This window comes from Doryrhamphus excisus, chromosome 10 (assembly GCF_030265055.1).
Source record: "Doryrhamphus excisus isolate RoL2022-K1 chromosome 10, RoL_Dexc_1.0, whole genome shotgun sequence".
Lineage (NCBI taxonomy): Eukaryota > Metazoa > Chordata > Actinopteri > Syngnathiformes > Syngnathidae > Doryrhamphus > Doryrhamphus excisus.
The window spans coordinates 15,179,064-15,198,218 of NC_080475.1; the positions used below are offsets into that span (position 1 = coordinate 15,179,064).

General features: G+C 40.7%; 3 protein-coding genes across 9 annotated transcripts; 2 read left to right on the plus strand and 1 right to left on the minus strand.

The window, feature by feature from the left end:
• The first annotated feature begins 931 nt into the window (after positions 1-931).
• Positions 932-4,838, plus strand: LOC131136828 (galactose-specific lectin nattectin-like). The gene is made up of 7 exons (XM_058084098.1): positions 932-1,039; positions 1,551-1,616; positions 3,149-3,167; positions 3,316-3,395; positions 4,159-4,281; positions 4,521-4,632; positions 4,768-4,838. The coding sequence occupies exons 1-7, from the start codon at positions 932-934 to the stop codon at positions 4,836-4,838; spliced, it is 579 nt and encodes a 192-aa protein (XP_057940081.1).
• An 851-nt stretch (positions 4,839-5,689) lies between these two features.
• On the minus strand, positions 5,690-14,008 carry LOC131137392 (dnaJ homolog subfamily C member 16-like). 3 transcript variants are annotated; one of them, XM_058085299.1, is made up of 16 exons: positions 13,649-14,005; positions 13,500-13,580; positions 13,073-13,254; positions 11,866-11,932; positions 11,457-11,766; positions 11,203-11,387; positions 11,035-11,139; positions 10,174-10,332; positions 9,976-10,106; positions 9,712-9,901; positions 8,478-8,657; positions 8,332-8,408; positions 8,178-8,258; positions 8,030-8,113; positions 7,790-7,960; positions 5,690-7,651 (listed from the first exon to the last, which is right to left on the minus strand). In XM_058085299.1, exons 3-16 carry the CDS (start codon positions 13,228-13,230, stop codon positions 7,198-7,200), a joined length of 2,352 nt encoding a protein of 783 aa, XP_057941282.1. In that variant the 5' UTR covers positions 13,231-13,254; positions 13,500-13,580; positions 13,649-14,005; the 3' UTR covers positions 5,690-7,197. The 3 variants fall into 3 exon arrangements, with proteins under 3 accessions (XP_057941282.1, XP_057941281.1, XP_057941283.1); XM_058085300.1 differs by having other exon boundaries at positions 7,386-7,616; positions 13,500-14,008; XM_058085298.1 differs by having other exon boundaries at positions 13,073-14,005.
• Positions 13,149-18,870, plus strand: casp9 (caspase 9, apoptosis-related cysteine peptidase). Of its 5 annotated transcripts, none has more exons than XM_058085302.1 (10): positions 13,149-13,601; positions 15,007-15,211; positions 15,509-15,568; positions 15,646-15,725; positions 15,991-16,167; positions 16,233-16,322; positions 16,395-16,542; positions 16,622-16,807; positions 17,790-17,899; positions 18,594-18,870. In XM_058085302.1, the coding sequence occupies exons 1-10, from the start codon at positions 13,509-13,511 to the stop codon at positions 18,696-18,698; spliced, it is 1,254 nt and encodes a 417-aa protein (XP_057941285.1). In that variant the 5' UTR covers positions 13,149-13,508; the 3' UTR covers positions 18,699-18,870. The 5 variants fall into 5 exon arrangements, with proteins under 5 accessions (XP_057941285.1, XP_057941288.1, XP_057941286.1 ...); XM_058085305.1 differs by lacking the exon at positions 13,149-13,601 and adding an exon at positions 13,886-14,629 and having other exon boundaries at positions 16,503-16,542; XM_058085303.1 differs by lacking the exons at positions 13,149-13,601; positions 18,594-18,870 and adding exons at positions 13,891-14,629; positions 18,002-18,585.
• The last annotated feature ends 285 nt before the right edge of the window (positions 18,871-19,155 follow it).

Here is a 19,155-nt window from a genome sequence, read left to right on the forward strand (position 1 = left end):
GGTGAGCCTTCTTGACCAGGCTGGAGCAGTTGGTAGTCCAGGAGAGGTCCTGTGAGATGTGGATCCCCAAGAATTTGAAGCTGGCCACACGCTCCACTGTCTCACCGTTGATGTAGATTGGTGGATGCATGGCAGCATTCTTCCTGAAGTCCACAATGAGTTCTTTTGTTTTTGTTGTGTTGAGTCGTAAGTTGTTGTCTTCGCACCACGCAGCCAGGCAGTCCACCTCCTCCCTATAGGCAGACTCATCGTTGTTGTTGATGAGGCCAATCACTGTAGTGTCGTCTGCAAACTTAATGATGGCATTGGAGCCATGTTTGGGTTTGCAGTCGTGGGTGAAGAGAGAGTAGAGGAATGGACTTAACACACAGCCTTGTGGTACTCCGGTGTTTATGGTGAGGGTGGAGGAGCAGTGGTGGTCCAGCCGAACATGTTGCGGCCTGTTGGTCAGGAAGTCCAGCAACCAGTTGCAGACAGGAGCTGTGATGCCCAGGTCTGTGAGTTTGGCTACTAGCTTGGAGGGGATGACTGTATTGAATGCTGAACTGAAGTCTATGAAGAGCATTCTGGCATATGTGTCCTTATTGTCCAAGTGTGAGAGGACAGAGTGCAGTGCTGTGGAGACGGCCTCCTCTGTACTCCTGTTCTTACGGTAGGCAAATTCACTCACAATATGAATGTGAGTGTGAATGGTTGTTTGTCTATATGTGCCCTGTGATTGGCTGGCCACCAGTCCAGGGTGTACCCCGCCTCTCTCACCAGAAGACAGCTGGGATAGGCTCCAGCACCCCCTGCGACTAGACTAGAAAATGAATGAATGAATGTCAGCTTGCCAAAAACTACTTTAAACACCCCATTTTCTTCAAAGTACTTACAGGGTACTCGGGAATTATGTTGGCTTGTCACTTCTGGTCACATGACAACATTAGAGATGACTTTGGAGACTTTAGAGATATTTAAGTCCAGCCTCAACAAATATTGGGCCATCAGGCAACGTCACAAGCGCTCCGTCCCTTCCAGCCCAGAGGAGCCTCAAGCAGTCAACATATAAAATCTTTTAACTCTTCCAAGTATTCATTTACTTATTTACACAATTTGTGTTTTCATGTAACTGTATTTATTTTGTATTAATATTATGTTAATATTTGTTAGGCATGTCAATTTGAGGGACATGTTATCTAATGAATTAACGCTAATCCTATTTGGAGCTCATGTCAACTACATTAAATCTCGCCGAGGGCTTTACAATGGGTAGGGGCCAGCTCTGCGCAGCCCCCAAAGGGGGGGCGCACCCAGCTATATTAAACATATTGAATCATCAAACAAGTTTAAAGAATATTAGAATTCATTTTATAATCGTCATTTTTCAGCTCACTCAGAGGACCATAAAAAGAATCAGGTTGAGCTGCCCGGAATTCCGAAACTCCACTTCCACATCTTGTCAAGGTGAGACATTAATTGTAGATATCTAACCTGAAAAAAAAACTTTCCAATTTAATCTTTTATTTTTTTATTCTTCATGATGATGTGTCACTTTTTTTTTTTGACAGATGGCATCTGGTCATTTCATCGTTTTGTTCCTGTTCGTGTCTGGAGGAGTTTTCTTGGGAGAAGCTGTAAGCAACACACACTCTGTGCATTTCTGAACACGTTTTTGCAAGGGAATTGAACTGACCACCGGACTTTTTAAACGATACATACTACATTAATGACAAATATATAAGAGAAAATGCTTTGGAAGTGTGGGAGAGTGGTGAGCTTTAAAAACACACTGGAACCTTGGATAGCGTCACTAAGGACTCTAACCAAAACAGACACTAACCAAATAAGTTTTTCCCATAAGAAATAATGTAGAATCCATTCCAGAAAGCCAAAAATGTTTATAAGAAAAAAATAGCAATATTTACATTTAAGGTTTCTTACAACAGGGATGTGTAATTTTTGCCAAATGAAAACGTAATACTGAATTTCCTGCAAATGTAATAGTTATTACAAATTAATTATTATTGCAAATTATTACATATGTGGGAAAGTGAAAATCTGTAAATGTAATAACTTCCCACAAATGTAATATGAGACAAAATAATAATCTTTGTGATTGTTGTTGTTGTTTGTTCTTTCTTCTTTTAATGAGGGAGTCATTTTGTCATTTTGAGGATTTTAATAAGATAATTCTTTTTTCTTTTTTTGTGGAAAAAATATTATTCAAAGAGTATCATTTGAATTCATTAAAGGAATTTTTAATTATGAAATTATAATTTATTTTAAATTTAAAAAGATAACATAATTGTGAAAATTGCAATTGTCTTAATAAAATTATTATTACTATTATTATTATTATATTTTATTATCTCTTTTGATTTATTTATTTCTATTTTTATTTATTTCTTCCCCATATACACACAAAATCACACGTACAATAATATACTGTAACTAAAATGCACATGTACACCCACACAACAAAATGTAATAATTTCCTACAAATGTAATAACTATTACATTTGTAGGAAATTCAGTATTACGTTTGCAGTGGGCACATTTTATTAAGTTTGTGGGAAATTTATTACATTTGTAGGATTATTACATTCAAAGCTGCAGATTTGTATTATGTTTGTGGGCAGTTATTACGTTTGCGGGTGTAGCAGGGTGTCAAACTTTACTTCGGGACTAAAGTCTACTTCAGGTTGGGGGCCGAAGTAGACTTTCTATACTGTTCAATTTTTTTTTTTTTTTTTTGGCCTGAATCCCGCATCCTTGTTCAGAATGGTTATGAATTTAATATACTTTTTCTGTAGGCACTTTGCTTCCTAAGGTCCGCAAGGCGGGCCTACCCAATGCCATTTTTCAAATAGTAGCACCATTTTCTCCTTTCTTGAATTCAATTGTGAATTCAATTGTGTGTGTTTTTTACTTTTATCAAAATTCTGCCTTGCCACATTGTGTCTATGGGAACATCTTCAATGAAAGTAAATGGAACCTTGAATGTACATTTTGTCTGCTGATCCTGTATACATAAGGAGATGAAAGTTGGGATGTGATTTTTTTTTTTACTGTGACTTGCAGTATTAAGATGTGAACAATATCTAGAGGGAGGACATTCATGTACAATTTGGGCTCGGTAGTAATTGTATTTGTCTTCCATTCACAGGCTCGGCAGTCTGATAAAGGTTAGTACGCCAAAGAATTGAAGGGCTTGATATTAATATTGCCATTTGAAAATGATATCACTCATGCCTACAAAGAAGGTTTGTTCATCTGGATGTGGATTCAAAAACCCTTTTACCCTTTTAACATGGTCACTCGTCCTTCTTTCAGAGTGTCCTCGATATTGGACCAAATATCTCAATAAATGTTTGGCATATATACCTCAAAACAAGAAGTGGATCGAAGGAGAGGTACTAAGATCAACAAAAATGGATGATATGAATTACACAATTGACCAATGATCACATGTTGTTTAAAGGGGGGCCTATTATGCTCATTTTTCCACCCTTTGTATTGAGTTGTGGACTCTTATAGAGCAGCTACACACAATAACCAACACATAAAGCTTTATAGTTCTTCCAGAATCTGCACCTATTCCAGCTGTATTTCTTTGGATGGTCTTTTTTAATGTATTTAATGTATTCATGTATTCTCTGTGACATCACAAAGGGTCAGTTTGACCACACCTTTTGAAACTGAGCGTTTTGAGCCATCCCAAACTTCATTCAGGGCTCACTTGAAAGAAATGTCTTTTTTAATGTATTCTACCCACGGCCCGCCTCCAGGCACGCCCAGTCTGCTGTGGTTTTATCTGGCTTATAGACACGTCCATATAAGGAAGTCTGCCCCTCTGTGACATCACAAAGGGTCAGTTTGACCACGCCTTTTGAAACCGAGCGTTTTGAGCCATCCCAAACTTCTTTTAGTGCTCACTTCCAAATGTGCAAAACTCATTATCTGAACCTTTGGCATAGTTTAACACGAGAATACTACATTCTAACTACGTTTATAGGAAGTGGAAAAGGCATAATAGGTCCCCTTTAAAAGAAGTGTGAGTCCCTTAAATGGTTATTTATTTCCCAAGTTGAAAACTTCTTAACTTCACTGGATGTCTTCTCATGTTTTAGTGTATCTTACACTGTTTTTTTTATTTATTTATTTGCTTGTTAATAGATTTTCTGCCAACATTTGAAAGGAAACCTGGCCTCATTTCACACTGAAGACGAGCTCCGCTTCCTCATGAATATGGTGTCTACTTCTTCATTGACTTGGGTGGGGGCCCACGATCACGCTGAGGTGGGTCAACAGGCGCATTCATTTCCTACAAGTCATCATTGCATTGTTTTAAATCACCAGGATTTGTTTGCATCACATTCAGATGTCACGTGTCTTGTTTATTCTGCCATGGTACTAGTAGTCCAAGGTCATGGTTTTATTTTCTTGGATGCTTAAAGCAAAGGACTGAATTTTAGTGTTGTTGTTGTAAAATATTGATTAATCTTGTCTAAATATCCTTATTAAATCTTTCATTTCAGGAAGATACTTGGTTGTGGACCGATGGCAGCGTTTTTGAACCCATTCCGTGGGGAATGGGGCAGCCGGACAACTGGTATGATGGAGAAAACTGCATGGAGATTCACTGGCAGGGTAATCATTCTTTTTTTGTGATCTGGATGTTTTTTTTTTGTTCTGAAAAATATTGTCTTTAAGTTTGAAGAAATATACGACTACTATTTATTCTTTAATTATCGCTGAAATGTCTTTTTTTCTTTCACTTTGTAGGTCGCACCAATGATGCCGCGTGCAACCTATTGAAGCCGTTTATTTGTCAAAGGGATATTGACATCGAGTGAAGGGATCTCCCGTACAACTTTATGTCGTTTCTCCCCCCCCCCCCCGCTCAGCTTGTCAAGCCTCGATGACATGATGGCTGAATTATCTACTGACAGCTCTGGATTCTTTCCTGCTGCTTGAATAACTAAATCATCAATGAACATGCAAAACTGTCTTGTCTGTCAGTTCGTCATCATTTAACCCTGAAGAGGTTCTCCATCATTTGTCTCTAATGACAAAAAATGTCAGCTTCCCAAAAACTGCTTTAAAAATGCAAATGCAAAATGCAAAAAAAAGCAAAGTATAAAAATAAATACAAAAAAAAGGGTTAGGGTTGGTCGGGCGATATTTTTTATATACCCCCTGCTTATAGACATAGACTTTAAATAAAAATAAAAATAAAAATAAAAATAAAAATAAAAATAAAAATAAAAATAAAAATAAAAATAAAAATAAAAATAAAAATAAAAATAAAAATAAAAATAAAAATAAAAATAAAAATAAAAATAAAAATAAAAATAAAAATAAAAATAAAAATAAAAATAAAAATAAAAATATTAAAGGTACTAAAGGTAGATCAGGTCGTTTGTAAGAAGATGACACTTGTTAAAAGTTGCATCAAACTATGTACACCTTTAAAAAATATCAAAAAGTTGTCTTAAAGGACAAGTGTACCAACAGACATGACGTGGAGATTTTACTATAAAATAAAAATAAAAATAAAAATAAAAATAAAAATAAAAATAAAAATAAAAATAAAAATAAAAATAAAAATAAAAATAAAAATAAAAATAAAAATTAAAAATAAAAATAAAAATAAATACTGAACGCAGTGCTTTTGGGAAAAATACAATCGACGAGGTTAACCCATTATTGGTATGTTTATTGCCATGTTTGCATGAATCACCTACTTCACAATAATTCACTTACACACATAGCTGAATAATAAACAATACACATAGCAACTTTGACTTTTAAGCTCCGCCCATTTCCAGTTAAACCACACCCACTTCCTGACAGATACTATTAATAAAGGGCATACACTAGACCTGTGTAAACAAATATTTGGCTACGGTATTTGTGATCTACAGGAAAAGTGGAGTTAAATATAAAAACTATAACTGAAAAAGCTAACCATTTGGCTACATCAGGCTACTTGTGGATTTTGGTTGCTACGTTGACTTAACAATTTGGACAATCCAAAAAATGCTGAGGTGGATTAAGTATAGTCACAACACAACAGACTGTACATCATATTGCAGGATTTGTGGTAATAATAATGTTTAACATTCACAGCATCACGCCAATATGAACAACACGATTGATCCCCGTCCGCAAGGCAGCATCAAATACAGGACGGAACACAAACATGCCTACAAATTTAAAAAGGTGCTCTAAGGTCATGTCAATTTTTAGTGAATACACAATGTACTCACTTTTGGGAGATGCTGTACTCCGATTGTGTCCCTGTCTATTTACTGGGAGTGATCTTGTCAAGTCTCGGCCAGGCGGGGATATAACAGCGAGGCAAAGTTCCCTCCATGAGCCTCTCCATCCACAACCCCAAGCGGTCTAGCTACCAATGATCACATGTTGTTTAAAGGGGGACCTATTATGCTCATTTTTCTGCCCTTTGTATTAAGTTGTGGACTCTTATAGAGCAGCTACACACAATAACCAACACATAAAGCTTTATAATTCTTCCAGAATCTGCATCTATTCCAGCTGTATTTCTTTGGACGGTCTTTTTTTTAATGTATTTAATGTATTCACGTATTCTTTGTGACATCACAAAGGGTCAGTTTGACCACGCCTTTTGAAACAGAGCGTTTTGAGCCATCCCAAACTTCTTTCAGGGCTCACTTCCAAATGTCTTTTTTAATGTATTCTACCCACGGCCCGCCTCCAGGCACACCCAGTCTGCTGTGGTTTTATCTGGCTTATAGACACATCCATATAAGGAAGTCTGCCCCTCTGTGACATCACAAAGGGTCGGTTTGACCACACCTTTTGAAACCGAGCGTTTTGAGCCATCCCAAACTTCTTTTAGTGCTCACTTCCAAATGTGCAAAACTCATTATCTGAACCTTTGGCATACTTTAACACGAGAATACTACATTCTAACTACGTTTATAGGAAGTGGAAAAGGCATAATAGGTCCCCTTTAAAAGAAGTGTGAGTCCCTTAAATGGTTATTTATTTCCCAAGTTGAAAACTTCTTAACTTCACTGGATGTCTTCTTATGTTTTAGTGTATCTTACACTGTTTTTTTTAATTTATGTGCTTGTTAATAGATCTTCTGCCAACATTTGAAAGGAAACCTGGCCTCATTTCACACTGAAAAGGAGCGGAGATGCTGTACTCCAATTGTGTCCCTGTCTATTTACTGGAAGTGATCTTGTCAAGTCCCGGCCAGGCGGGGATATAACAGCGAGGCAAAGTTCCCTCCATGAGCCTCTCCATCCACAACGCCAAGCGGTCTAGCTTGTGGTGGATCTGTAAAGTGGACGTGCTGCGAGAGCGGGTCGACTTGCTCGGAGGTTGGTCGTCACGCGAAACCGATCTTGACCTACGCATTGACGTACTCGTGCCGTTGTCCCCCAAAACCTTGTTGCTTGGATCTTCCCCGGTGTAGACGGGTTTAAAAAGACAAAAGTACTTTTTGTGGCCGTTGAGCGCCAGCACGTAGCCGGTGTAGTCCATTTTGCGGTTGCTGCCGTCATTGTCCTCGCATGCGTCGATTTGCATGCTGTCCTGCACGCTTTCTAGGAGTGTGCCCATCCACTCGCTGTGCTTGTCTGTATTCAGGAAGGAGAAATGCAGCGTAAGGCTCCTAAAAAAAAAAAAAGACAATTTGCAAAATAACATTATGTGCTGTTTACAATGTTTTATCAGCTTATGGAGTACTAATGCTTGTTTTTTGTCTCACTATGTATATCAATATAATGTAGTAAAACATGCTTGAACTCACCCTGTGAAAGAGTACACTTCTTTGGCAAACTTGCTGAGCAGGATGTTCTTCGATCCATCCGTGAGCACCAGTACGATATTCATGTGTCCCGGCCTCAGCCTCACTAGATTACTGATATAGGTGATGTCTGTCAGCTCCGTCACCTCCACAAAATTCTTCTTAGGGGGCCGACTTAAAGAGATTTCCAGCAACATTACCAACAATACTCATGTTTTATGTTCATTCATCAATACTTCTTACCTTGATGCGTTCCCCGGTGACCCATTTTCTGTTTTAGGTCCATCTTTTGGTTTTGGTTTTGAGCATTTGTTGTCACTTGCGTCACTGGACTCACAAAACGAATATGACAATGATTGTTCATCGGAGTAAAAGAGTGACATAAGCTCACCTGAATGCTTGGATGACCACGGTTCCAAACAGAATGAACAAGGCGGAGAAGATGAGGGACAGGAGAGGCATCATCTCACGCCTGCAAAGCGTCAATCATCAAAGCGTCTTCTATTACTGACCTGTGATGGATGTGTCGGAGAGGTTCTACCCACCAGTTGTTGTGCAGGATGTCATCAATGACGTCAGACAGGTAATCATAAAATGCAGATATCCACTGGATAATAAACATCTACACAGAAGGAATAGCTTATTACCTTATATGTTTTTTTTGTTTCATGTTAAAATTATGACAGCATACGGATGCAAACTCATTGTTGAGCACAGGCAGCATGGCGTCATGGATCAGAATGGACGGGTCTTTCTGGAGTCGCTCCAGCTCCTCCACCAGGCGCTGCTTGTCTTCTTCGCTGCCGTTCCAAGTGCTACCCGGCTTGAAGAAGGCCTTTCCGGCAGTGTTGCGCCTCTCCAGGATCACCACCTGAACACCAGGTAAGTATCCTGTCATACGTGTGTCAATGATCCTCTGTGTTAGACATAGCCTATTTTTTAATGTAGATTAGCTTAGCACAAAGCGATTGCATTTGTTTAAATCATTTACGATCAATGTCACAGAGAAATTATTTATTTATTTATTTTTGTGAGGGCTGCACGGTGGTCGAGTGGTTAGCGCGCAGGCCATACAGCTAGGAGACCCGAGTTCAATTCCACCCTCGGCCATCTCTGTGTGGAATTTGCATGTTCTCCCCGTGCATGTGTGGGTTTTCTCCGGGTACTCCGGTTTCCTCCCACATTCCAAAAACATGCTAGGTTAATTGGCGACTCCAAATTGTCCATAGGTATGAATGTGAGTGTGAATGGTTGTTTGTCTATATGTGCCCTGTGATTGGCTGGCCACCAGTCCAGGGTGTACCCCGCCTCTCGCCCGAAGACAGCTGGGATAGGCTCCAGCACCCCCGCGACCTTCGTGAGGAAAAAGCGGTAGAAAATGAATGAATGAATGTAAGTTAGGGCTGCACGGCGGTATAGTGGTTAGCGCACAGACCTCACTGCTAGGAGACCCGAGTTCAATTCCACCCTCGGCCATCTCTGTGTGGAGTTTGCATGTTCTCCCCGTGCATGCGTGGGTTTTCTCCGGGTACTCCGGTTTCCTCCCACATTCCAAAAACATGCTAGGTTAATTGGTGACTCCAAATTGTCCATAGGTATGAATGTGAGTGTGAATGGTTGTTTGTCTATATGTGCCCTGTGATTGGCTGGCCACCAGTCCAGGGTGTACCCCGTCTCTTGCCCGAAGACAGCTGGGATAGGCTCCAGTAGAAAATGAATGAATGAATGAATGATGTAAGTTAGGATAACACACATCTGCAAGTCTAAATAGCGGAGTACCCCAGGCGTCAATACCGGGACCAAAACTGTTCAACTTGTACATTTATGAAAAACTTAAAATTAGTATTATTTGCGGATGATACCACTGCCAGGATCGTTCTGCTTAAAAAAAACGCTTGTCAAAGATCCTCTATAGAGCAACAGACCTGTGGTGGTAGTGGTGGCTGTGTGCCGTCCTTGCTGGTCATCAGGATGTTACAAAGCGGTTGCTGCAGTTGTTGGTAAACATAAGCAAATCTCACAACTTCCTTTGTGTTGCCCGAGGCGAAAGACAAAAAGGCTTGGTTTCCTAAAGAAAAGCTCTCGTCGTCGCCCGTAATCAGCAGCACACAGTATCTGAGGGGATGACAAACAGCAGTAAGGTAAGAAGGTTTATCATCCAGGGTCCAGGTGAATGCACACTGTCTTACTTTCTACGTCTGTGGAACTGCTTGACAGGACAGAGCTCGTCAAAAAGCTTCTGATTCACCAGTCTAGGTGCCAGGAGAAACTTGTTGTTTGTCATAAACTCATCAATTATTTGCTTTTTCATTCCTTTAGCCTGCAAAGAACAACAAACCACATTATGTTAGATTTCGGTTCTCCGGGTGACAATTGCAGCAATTCACCTGGATGATGTCAGCAGGCTTGTCCGTGTTCTCTTTAAAAACCAGCATAGTGGGGGCGTAGGTGTTGATATTGAACTGTCTCTGCAGATTGGCAGTCTCAGAGAGGCCCTGGTCCACGTAGCCAAACTGCAAGTAATCCTTGTAGGCAAACGCCGTCAGCTAACAAAAGGGAGTTATTGAACACATCATGAATGCTGTTGGTGTTGTCGGTGACGTAATGGTAATGGTTTAATTTTCTTTGAACATGCATCAGATTACAATTGAATGCATCCCATAATCAGTTCACAGTTCCACATGTCCAAAAGGAGTAGGAAGAAGCAAAGCTTATTAAATCCTACCCCTCCATCTGGTACTTTTACAACCAGTAACTGTTACATTTGTTCACTTCCTGCTTTCCTAATATAGTTTAAGTTTTTTTTTTGTCATGTACCAAAGTACAAGGTGATATGAGCATCCAATGACATAATGGGTACCATAGTAAGTGTCAATATAGTGATATATATAGCACATCATGACTGGTTCAAGACTCTTCATCCTTGTATTTAGCAAACATCAAGTGCTTGTATTGTTTCTTTTTAATTGGCTCATCGTTGTGCATTGTTTGAGTTCCTTACTCAATCCATTCCATAGTTTGATTCCACATACTGAAATGCTATGGCTTTTTAACGTAGTCCTAGCATATAAGTGTTTCAAATGTAGTTCTTCCCTGAGATCATATTTCTCCTCTCTTGTAGAAAAGTATTGGATGACATTTTTAGGGAATTGGTTATTTTTAGCCTTGTGCGTTATTTTAGCTGTTTGAAGATTAACTGTATCAGCAAGTTTAAGTATATTGTCATCAGATATTACATAAAGGCTCACCTTGTAAAGTAAAGGAACGACAGACACTTGGTCAAACAGTAGCACATGTGGCTTGTTCAGTTGGTGCCAGTTGTTCAAGAACTGTTGATCGTTTTTGTCGCTGACCTGACGAAAGAAAGATTTTCTTACTATTTTAATTTTTAAAGTTACTCCGTCGCCTCTACTTACCCACTCCACCAGTCTCTGAGGAAGAAGGTCTTCCACAAACTGCCTCAGGTGTTCCTTTGCTACAGCATAATGGAAAAATGTCACTTTGCCATTGATGACGCCAAGGATCGATGGCGTGCGATGAGCACCGAGGTGGTTGGCCAAACGCCTCTCATAGCCGACATCCACCACACCGATTCCGACACCTGCACAAACACCCATTCACATTATTTACTCATCTCAGAGCTTCTCAACCGTATGTATTGATTCCAAACCTAGCATCTCCATCTCCTGCACCACCTCTTTCCACACAGGCTCAATGTGAATGCAGCTGAAGCACCAGTCGGACGTGATCTTGATCAGGTATGGCCTCCTGAAGCTGTCGGGCACCACGTCACTGACATACTGGTTGAAGTGCAGCATGTACTTGCCGTCAGAAAACTCCCGCTGGTTCTTGTTGTTGAATGGGAAGTTAAAGAAGGACTCCTCAAAGTTGAAGTTGTGACCGTAGCGGCTGTATGGTTGGGTGTCATCCGTTCGTCCGTAGTGGTCATAATTGGCACGTTTGTCCTCACTGGATAGGATCTAGACAGTGGGTAAAACATACCAATATATAAATATAATACAAATATGTAGACATGTGTACAGTACTTGCTTTTTCCTCCATATGACGCCAATACTAACCTCATACGATTTGGTAATCCTGATAAACATGTCCTCAGCACCTGGATTTTTGTTTTTGTCAGGATGCCTTGAAGAGAACATTTTTTATTACACTGTAGTAAGCAGGGGTGTCACTAGGTTCTGAGGACAGGGGGGGCTTAGCCCCCTGGGGATGCACAGGATATGAATGAATGTAGTAGACATTTTTAAAAATCCAAAAAACAAATAAGGAACAAGAACCGGGATATAACTTTTCCACTTTTGGACAGATTTAGTAGAGATACTCAATTGTTTTAGGCCACCATTAAATTGACACAAGTACACAATCTACACTGCAAAACCGCTGCTCAAGCGCTGCAACCATTCTGCCCAGTGGACAGTCATTAATTATATAATAATGGTAATTGTTTTATTTCATTTGAACATGCAGCAGATTACAATTGAATGCATCACATAATCAGTTCACAGTTCCACATGTCCAAAAGGAGTAGGAAGAAGCAAAGCTTATTAAATCCTACCCCTCCATCTGGTACTTTTACAATCAGTAACTGTTACAGTTGTTCACTTCCTGCTTTCCTAATATAGTTTAAGTTTTTTTTAATTTAAATTTTTTTTTAATGTTTTTTTTGTCACATACCGAAGTACGAGGTGATATGACCATCCAATGACATAATGAGTACCATAGCAACTGTCAATATAGTGATATATATCGCACATCATGGCTGGTTCAAGACTCATCGTTGTGCATTGTTTGAGTTCCTTACTCAATCCATTCCATAGTTTGATTCCACATACTGAAATGCTATGGCTTTTTAACGTAGTCCTAGCATATAAGTGTTTCAAATGTAGTTCTTCCCTGAGATCATATTTCTCCTCTTTAATTTATTAAAATTATCCTTACTACCCTTTTTTGCAGTACATTTAGCGAGTGAAGATTAATCATTATCATTACTACTCATTTTTATATTATTAATTTGCCTATTATTATTACTATCACCATTATTCTTCTTCTGATTATTACTACTAGTAGTAGTAGTAGGCTAGTATTAGCCTGCTTTCGCCCAATTATATAAAATTTGTAAAAAAAAATCTATAAAAAATATCAAATTATTTAGGGGGATGCTTAAGAACATTTTAGGGGGTCTGAAGCCCCCCCTAAAATAGGCCTAATGACGCCACTAGGTTGTCAGCAAATATCTGCAGTTCATCTTGGGACTAAGATACTCACCATTCCTTCGCCAGGCGCTTGTATACTTTCTTAATCTCAGCCTGGCTTGCACCTGTGGTGACTCCTAAGGTTTTGTACGGGTCCATCTCAGGTCCGGTATGGGGGGTTCCAATATCCAGCACAGAGAAGACCACCAGGATAGCCAGTGGCAGAGACATATTCCAGTCTGCAGTCACTGTTACCTTTTTACATAAAAGAATCAGTCGACATCTATGAAATTCATGTTATTAGATGGAATAGCTTGGTAGTAGCAGGCTGAGTAGCAACATGTCACAGTGTGCCAATACCACCATTCTGTAGTACTGTTTTATCATCGACTAGTACATTTACACGCGTGTATTTTAACATAAATTATATTTTTTATAGCGTTGCTACAAAAAATAGTGCATATATCTGAGCTGTTTCATTGCGATGCAAATACAGGCACCTGATACAGATGCAGTTAACCGGTACGACGCCACATTTCCACGGCAGGTGTGGATGCTCCTCGACGGCGTCGAAGTGGATGCTAGACGACGAGAATCAGAGGGTGAGTTTGGCAACATTTCACAGATCCTCCGGCAAACCACTGACTACCGTAATGTGCTGATGTTGGGCAGAAGAACAAATTATGAAGCGAAAGTATCGTTTGGAGTTGGGTACTTTCATGGAAGCCTATTACACGTTTATTTACTATTATTAATTTGCGATCGGTTTATAGTCGTTTGCAACAACCTCGTTTCGCCCGGTGGGCGGTGATATGCGCCATCCGTGGGAAGGTCAAATCAAACGCACCATATCTTTAACGGACAGTCGTGCCTACCAACCAATCAGAAGGATAAATGATGTAAACAAGGAAGTAGCTATTGTAATCGGGTTTAAAGAAGAACTGCTACGTAGGCAAGTGAAATAGTCGGTACTGAGAGAGATGTCGTTTGAAAAACTGGGACAGAACAGAAAGGGCACTAACAGACAAAAAAGACGTTGTGACAAAAAAAGTTACTACAACGTCAACACTGCTACCTAGTGGTCATCACGAGGTACAGCAGGTCTCGAGCACACTGATGCAACTCAGTCGTCCTTGTACTTATTTGTTGCAGACAATGAGTATAATTAATGTTTTCAATTTCATATGGCGATAATTAATATAAAAATAAAATCAAAACAAATCAGTGTTTTACTTGAGTGCAATTGGTGTGTTATCTTTCCATTTCTGAGTAGCACGTCGTAGCTAGTAAAGCAGTAACACTAAGTCACCGAGCGGGGGCGAAAATGTTGCCACTCTGCCGGAAAAAGCAGCCGAAGAAGAAACATGCAGTTTCCCCATTACAAAAAAACAACAACAGAAGCCTCGTAACCAGGAAGTAGTTATCCTCCGCAACACAATCATTGACATTAAATGAAGTTTTAAAATCAAATTTTGTGAAAATTGGCACTGAATGGAGAATGGAGGAAAGTCACAAGAAGGTTCTTCAGAGGTACAGGATAAATATTGTCACATGTTTGGATCCATTGAGCGTCTTTGACCGCCTTTTGGAGAAAGGTGTATTTACTCAAGACATGATCGATAAAATAAAGGTAAGTCCGCATTGTAGCTAAGTTATTTTAAACAAGCAACCGTAGGTCATACAACGAAGCGCTAACAGTACTAAAGTGGTACTAAAACAGTACCACTATATTACTATATACATTACATACACGTATAATTATTTTTGTGGAGGGGAAAAACTTAAGGTAAGGATTTACACTGTGCTGCTTGTCCTTATTGGTGTCACTGGTAAGCTGGAGCCTATCCCAGGCAAACATTCACACTCACTGTCACGCCTATGGACAATTCAATGAACATGCATGGGTTGGGACATGGGAGGAAGCAGGAATAGCTGGAGAAAACCCACTCAGGGGAAGAACATGCAAGAACAAGACCAGACCCACATGAACATAAAGTCTTTTCTCAGAGCTCTGGAACAAGACGGGACCAAGCCAGGCAACTGGCCCGGGACCTGGAGACCCGTGGAAGTCGGGCCTTCCCGCTGTTTTTGGAAAGTCTTCATGAGTCAGACCAGCACAGTCTGGCGGAGCTTCTCCAAAGCGGAGCACCAGCAGTTCAGGGATCGACATCTAACCGCCTCGTGTGCCCTGTTGTCCGGACTCTTCCAGTGCGTAAGTGTGCACCACTGAGTTACAATTCATACACATTAATTAAAGTGTTTGGTTAGGATGGCCAATAATTGTCCTACAAATTATTGCAGATTAAAAAAAAAGACAATTTTTCATGACTATAAGGATGATATATGATTAAAAATGACCATCAAATTCAGTGATTGTAACTTTGTCGCTGCCTATTCAAGTTCATTCTTTTGTAAAGTGTCTTTGAGTATCTTGAAAAGCGCTATACAAAATAAATGTATTATTATTATTATTATTATTGTCATGCATGTGCGTTTGTGTCTTGCCCAGCATCTGCAGTGGATTTCCAGAAGCAAATAAAGACTACTGTGGTGCCGACCCCCACATTATGTAAGATACTGTTTAGTATGTGCTTCGACTGATGAGTAGCTTTTTACTATTATAGTTAATATATGGTTTTGACACAGCACCTGAGAGGGAGACCCTACAATCGCAAACCCAGGTCAGAGCCCGCATGCAAGGCAGGACCCGACGGGATAGCCTACAAGTGAGTACCACACATAGGTGACTGCAGAGGTACTGTGCAGAACAACATAGCTTATTCAGTGGAGGTATCGGTTATTGTTAATGCTGTTTTTACTGATTTAAATGTGGAAACTGGCGTATATCATCAAACTTCAGTTACTTGCTTTACCTGAGCAATGACTCAACTCATCTTGCTTGGTTCTCACCACAGTGACTTAGGACTTGCTTGTGATTTGCATATAAGTGACTTACTCTCACCACTTTTCATTTTTTTATATGCATGCCAGAGCTACAAAATGGACGCCAGACCGTGTGGACACTGCCTCATTATTAACAATGTGGCGTTTGAGCCACAGAGTGAGCTTAGTGACCGCTCAGGTTCGAATATCGACTGCGACAAGCTGGAGAGAAGATTCCAAGAGCTTAACTTCATGGTGGAAGTCAAAACAAACCTGAAACAAAGAGTAAGAGTCACTTGTAGTTCTTTTATAAATACACAAAAATGCTAAAAGTTCTCACCGCATTACAGAAAATCAAGCAAGAACTGTTAGGTTTGTCAAAGAAGGACCATTCGCCGTATGACTGCTGTGTGGTCATCATTCTGTCCCATGGGACCGAGGTGAGACATTATTTCATTATTCTTATGTGATAACCCAGATTGTCAATACAAACGTCATGTATTGCATTACAGGTGAGTCACAACAGATTCCCCGGTGCTGTATATGGTGTTGATGGACAGTACGTTCCGGTTCAACATGTCACAAACTACCTCAACGGGAAACACTGTCCATCCCTGCAGGGAAAACCTAAGCTTTTCTTCATCCAGGCCTGCGGTGGAGGTAACTAACTGGAATTTTTGTAGAGTATTCGGGGTATTCAGTAATAGGATGACATTCCACATTTGTTTCTGCCTTTAAGGGGAAAGAGACAGAGGCTTTGAGGTGTTTGATGAGGTGGAACCATCGAATAGCGGAGAGGATGACCAGACGGACGCCATCCCCATGTCATCCAGCAGCGACTCCCTGAGCATGTCTGATGAACCCGATGCCAGAGCCACACTGCCCACCCCAAGTGACATTCTGGTCTCCTACTCTACTTTTCCTGGTACTCTTGATTCATGTGTAATATGTTATCTTCTCTTTGTCTGTGCTCACACTGGGTCGGTACTTAAACAAGATATGTGGTACACACCTAGCGTTCTCATTGTCATTTTTAATGTCTGAACAACAGTATTAGGAATTCTCTCTGCAACATCGCTCTCTGCTCTTCCCAAAAAGAGTATTTTAAAGTGTTTTAAAGTCGCTACATTGGCTCCCTGTCCGCTTCAGGATTGATCTTAAGATTCTCTTATCGGTTTTTAAATGTCTTAACGGCCTTGCACCTTCTTATTTATCTGATCTGCTTTGACCATATCAACCCCTGCGGTCCTCCGGCACTGGCCTTTTACCAATACCAAAACCCAGAACAAACACCCACGGTGAGGCAGCATTTAGCCACTATGGCCCCCACCTGTGGAACAGCCTGCCGGAGAGCCTCAGGACTGCAGAGACTGTTGAGATTTTAAAAAGAAGATTAAAGACACGCCTTTTTAATCAGGCTTTTAACTAATATTTTAAACTTTAAAAAATCTTTTTAGTCCTATTTTATGCTCTTAGTCTTAAGCTTTTAACTCCAGTGTTTCCTCAGGGGGGGTCCTCCACACTGGGGGCTGTGTTGGGTCTGCTGAGGGGGTGCTGTCCTTGGGTCCCTTCGACCCGGCCGGCTGGGGGTTCCTCCCTTTGATGTGGGGGTCCGCCCGTCTGTCGGAATCGGGGGACCTACGACTCCTCCCAGTATGGACGGCCCCAAAGGTGGCATTTCCTTGATCCTCAGTGCCATGCCATGTCTCCCTACTGTGTGTGATTGTGTGTGTGTGTCTAGTATGGAGGGTGGGAGGGAGGGGCTTTCTTTGTAATTGTTGTTCTTTTTAATTGTAATTGTTTTTAATTCTGTACAGCACTTTGTGTTGCATGTCCTTGCAGGAAAAGTGCTCTACAAATAAAGTTGATTTGATTTGATAATTACTGTGACCTAATTCCCCACACAGGCTACGTGTCTTGGAGAGACACTCAGTCTGGCTCCTGGTACATCGAGACGCTGGACCGCATCCTAGAAGAAAATGCTGCTACTGACGATCTGGTCACGATGTTGATGATGGTGAGATTCTCATTGTGTAACTGTGATTTTGTATGAGCTCACATTGGCCATCGTAATTTGGAGATAGACACTAAAAATCTCAACGTTTTCTACGGCCCTCAGGTCCTCCGGCAGGCTGTTCCACATACGGGGGCCATAAAACTGGAAGGGTAGAAAGTAGAAGGGTCTCTGTGTCCTGATTATCCTGCTAATTTGGCAGGGGCTTTTTCTTGACTGTTTGTGCTTCTGCACCAGACAGTAGTTCAGAATACTTGCCTTTTTTAAGTCCCTAAGAAAGAGTACTGGAAAGTGTTCCCTCGAGCGATTCCCTTGTTCTGCTTTGGGTATAGTGACCATAAGGACAAGATCCCGGGAATGAGATTTCTCTGTTGGGTGGATGGACTGTGCTTTAGAAATAATAAGAAGCACAGTCATCCGGGAGAGTAGAACCGCTGCTCCTCTTCATTTAGAGGAGCCAGATGAGGTGGACCTGGATGCCTTCCAGACACCTCCATGGGGAGTTGCTCAAGGCACGTCCGACCGGTAGGCTTCTGGAAAGACCCAGGATATATGACTCAACTGGCCTGGGAACAGTAACCGGCGAGAGGAAAGTAGGGACTACCCTTTTTAGGCTGCTGTCTCCTTGACCCGACTTCAGATCAGCAGTAGAAGATAGATGGATGAATTGACATATTTTTTTTTTCTGTGTTTCCAGGTCAACCACAAAGTCTCTCAAAATTCTGCAAAAGGCATCTACAAGCAAATGCCGGGTTCCTTTAACTTCCTCCGCAAACTTCTTTACTTTCAAACACTGAGCTAAAATTCAAATAAGATACTGGATGCATTTTTTAGCATCTCAGTGATGTAGTGGTTAGCATCACAGCCTCACATTCTGGCAGTGATGTGTGGTCAGGGGAAGCAGGTGAGCGTCTGTATTTTCTGTATGATTCCAATCGTTTTAACATTTTCTCTAATAAATATTGCTGAATTTGCACATTTCCTGATCAAATACAGGGCAGAAACCTAAGATGAGGATGCTGTGAATGTCTCCTCTTGGTATAGTGCGCACCCCAGCCTATCCAGCTGAGTGCACTCAATGATTCGGATCAGGGTACCTGGACTTTTTACTGCTTCTCAGCATGTTGCCAATTGTTTCAGAAACATTTTTTATACACCATGACAAGTAAGTGTAACAACATTATTCTTGCTAGTCGGACAATAACAGACACAGAAATGTCATTTGTGAGGCACTTGCTGTACTCTCCCTACCCGTGCGT

Coding starts and splice junctions, on each gene's coding strand:
- LOC131137392 (XM_058085299.1), bottom strand. CDS start 13,230: ATGTCTCTGCCACTGGCTATCCTGGTGGTCTTCTCTGTGCTGGATATT. Junction 9,902..9,975: donor CAGTTCCACAGACGTAGAAA/GTAAGACAGTGT, acceptor TCATCCCCTCAG/ATACTGTGTGCTGCTGATTA. Junction 7,961..8,029: donor TCACCGGGGAACGCATCAAG/GTAAGAAGTATT, acceptor AATCTCTTTAAG/TCGGCCCCCTAAGAAGAATT.
- casp9 (XM_058085301.1), top strand. CDS start 14,498: ATGGAGGAAAGTCACAAGAAGGTTCTTCAGAGGTACAGGATAAATATT. Junction 16,168..16,232: donor AAACAAACCTGAAACAAAGA/GTAAGAGTCACT, acceptor ACCGCATTACAG/AAAATCAAGCAAGAACTGTT. Junction 16,543..16,621: donor CATCCAGGCCTGCGGTGGAG/GTAACTAACTGG, acceptor TCTGCCTTTAAG/GGGAAAGAGACAGAGGCTTT.
- LOC131136828 (XM_058084098.1), top strand. CDS start 932: ATGACTTTGGAGACTTTAGAGATATTTAAGTCCAGCCTCAACAAATAT. Junction 4,282..4,520: donor GGGCCCACGATCACGCTGAG/GTGGGTCAACAG, acceptor CTTTCATTTCAG/GAAGATACTTGGTTGTGGAC. Junction 4,633..4,767: donor CATGGAGATTCACTGGCAGG/GTAATCATTCTT, acceptor TTCACTTTGTAG/GTCGCACCAATGATGCCGCG.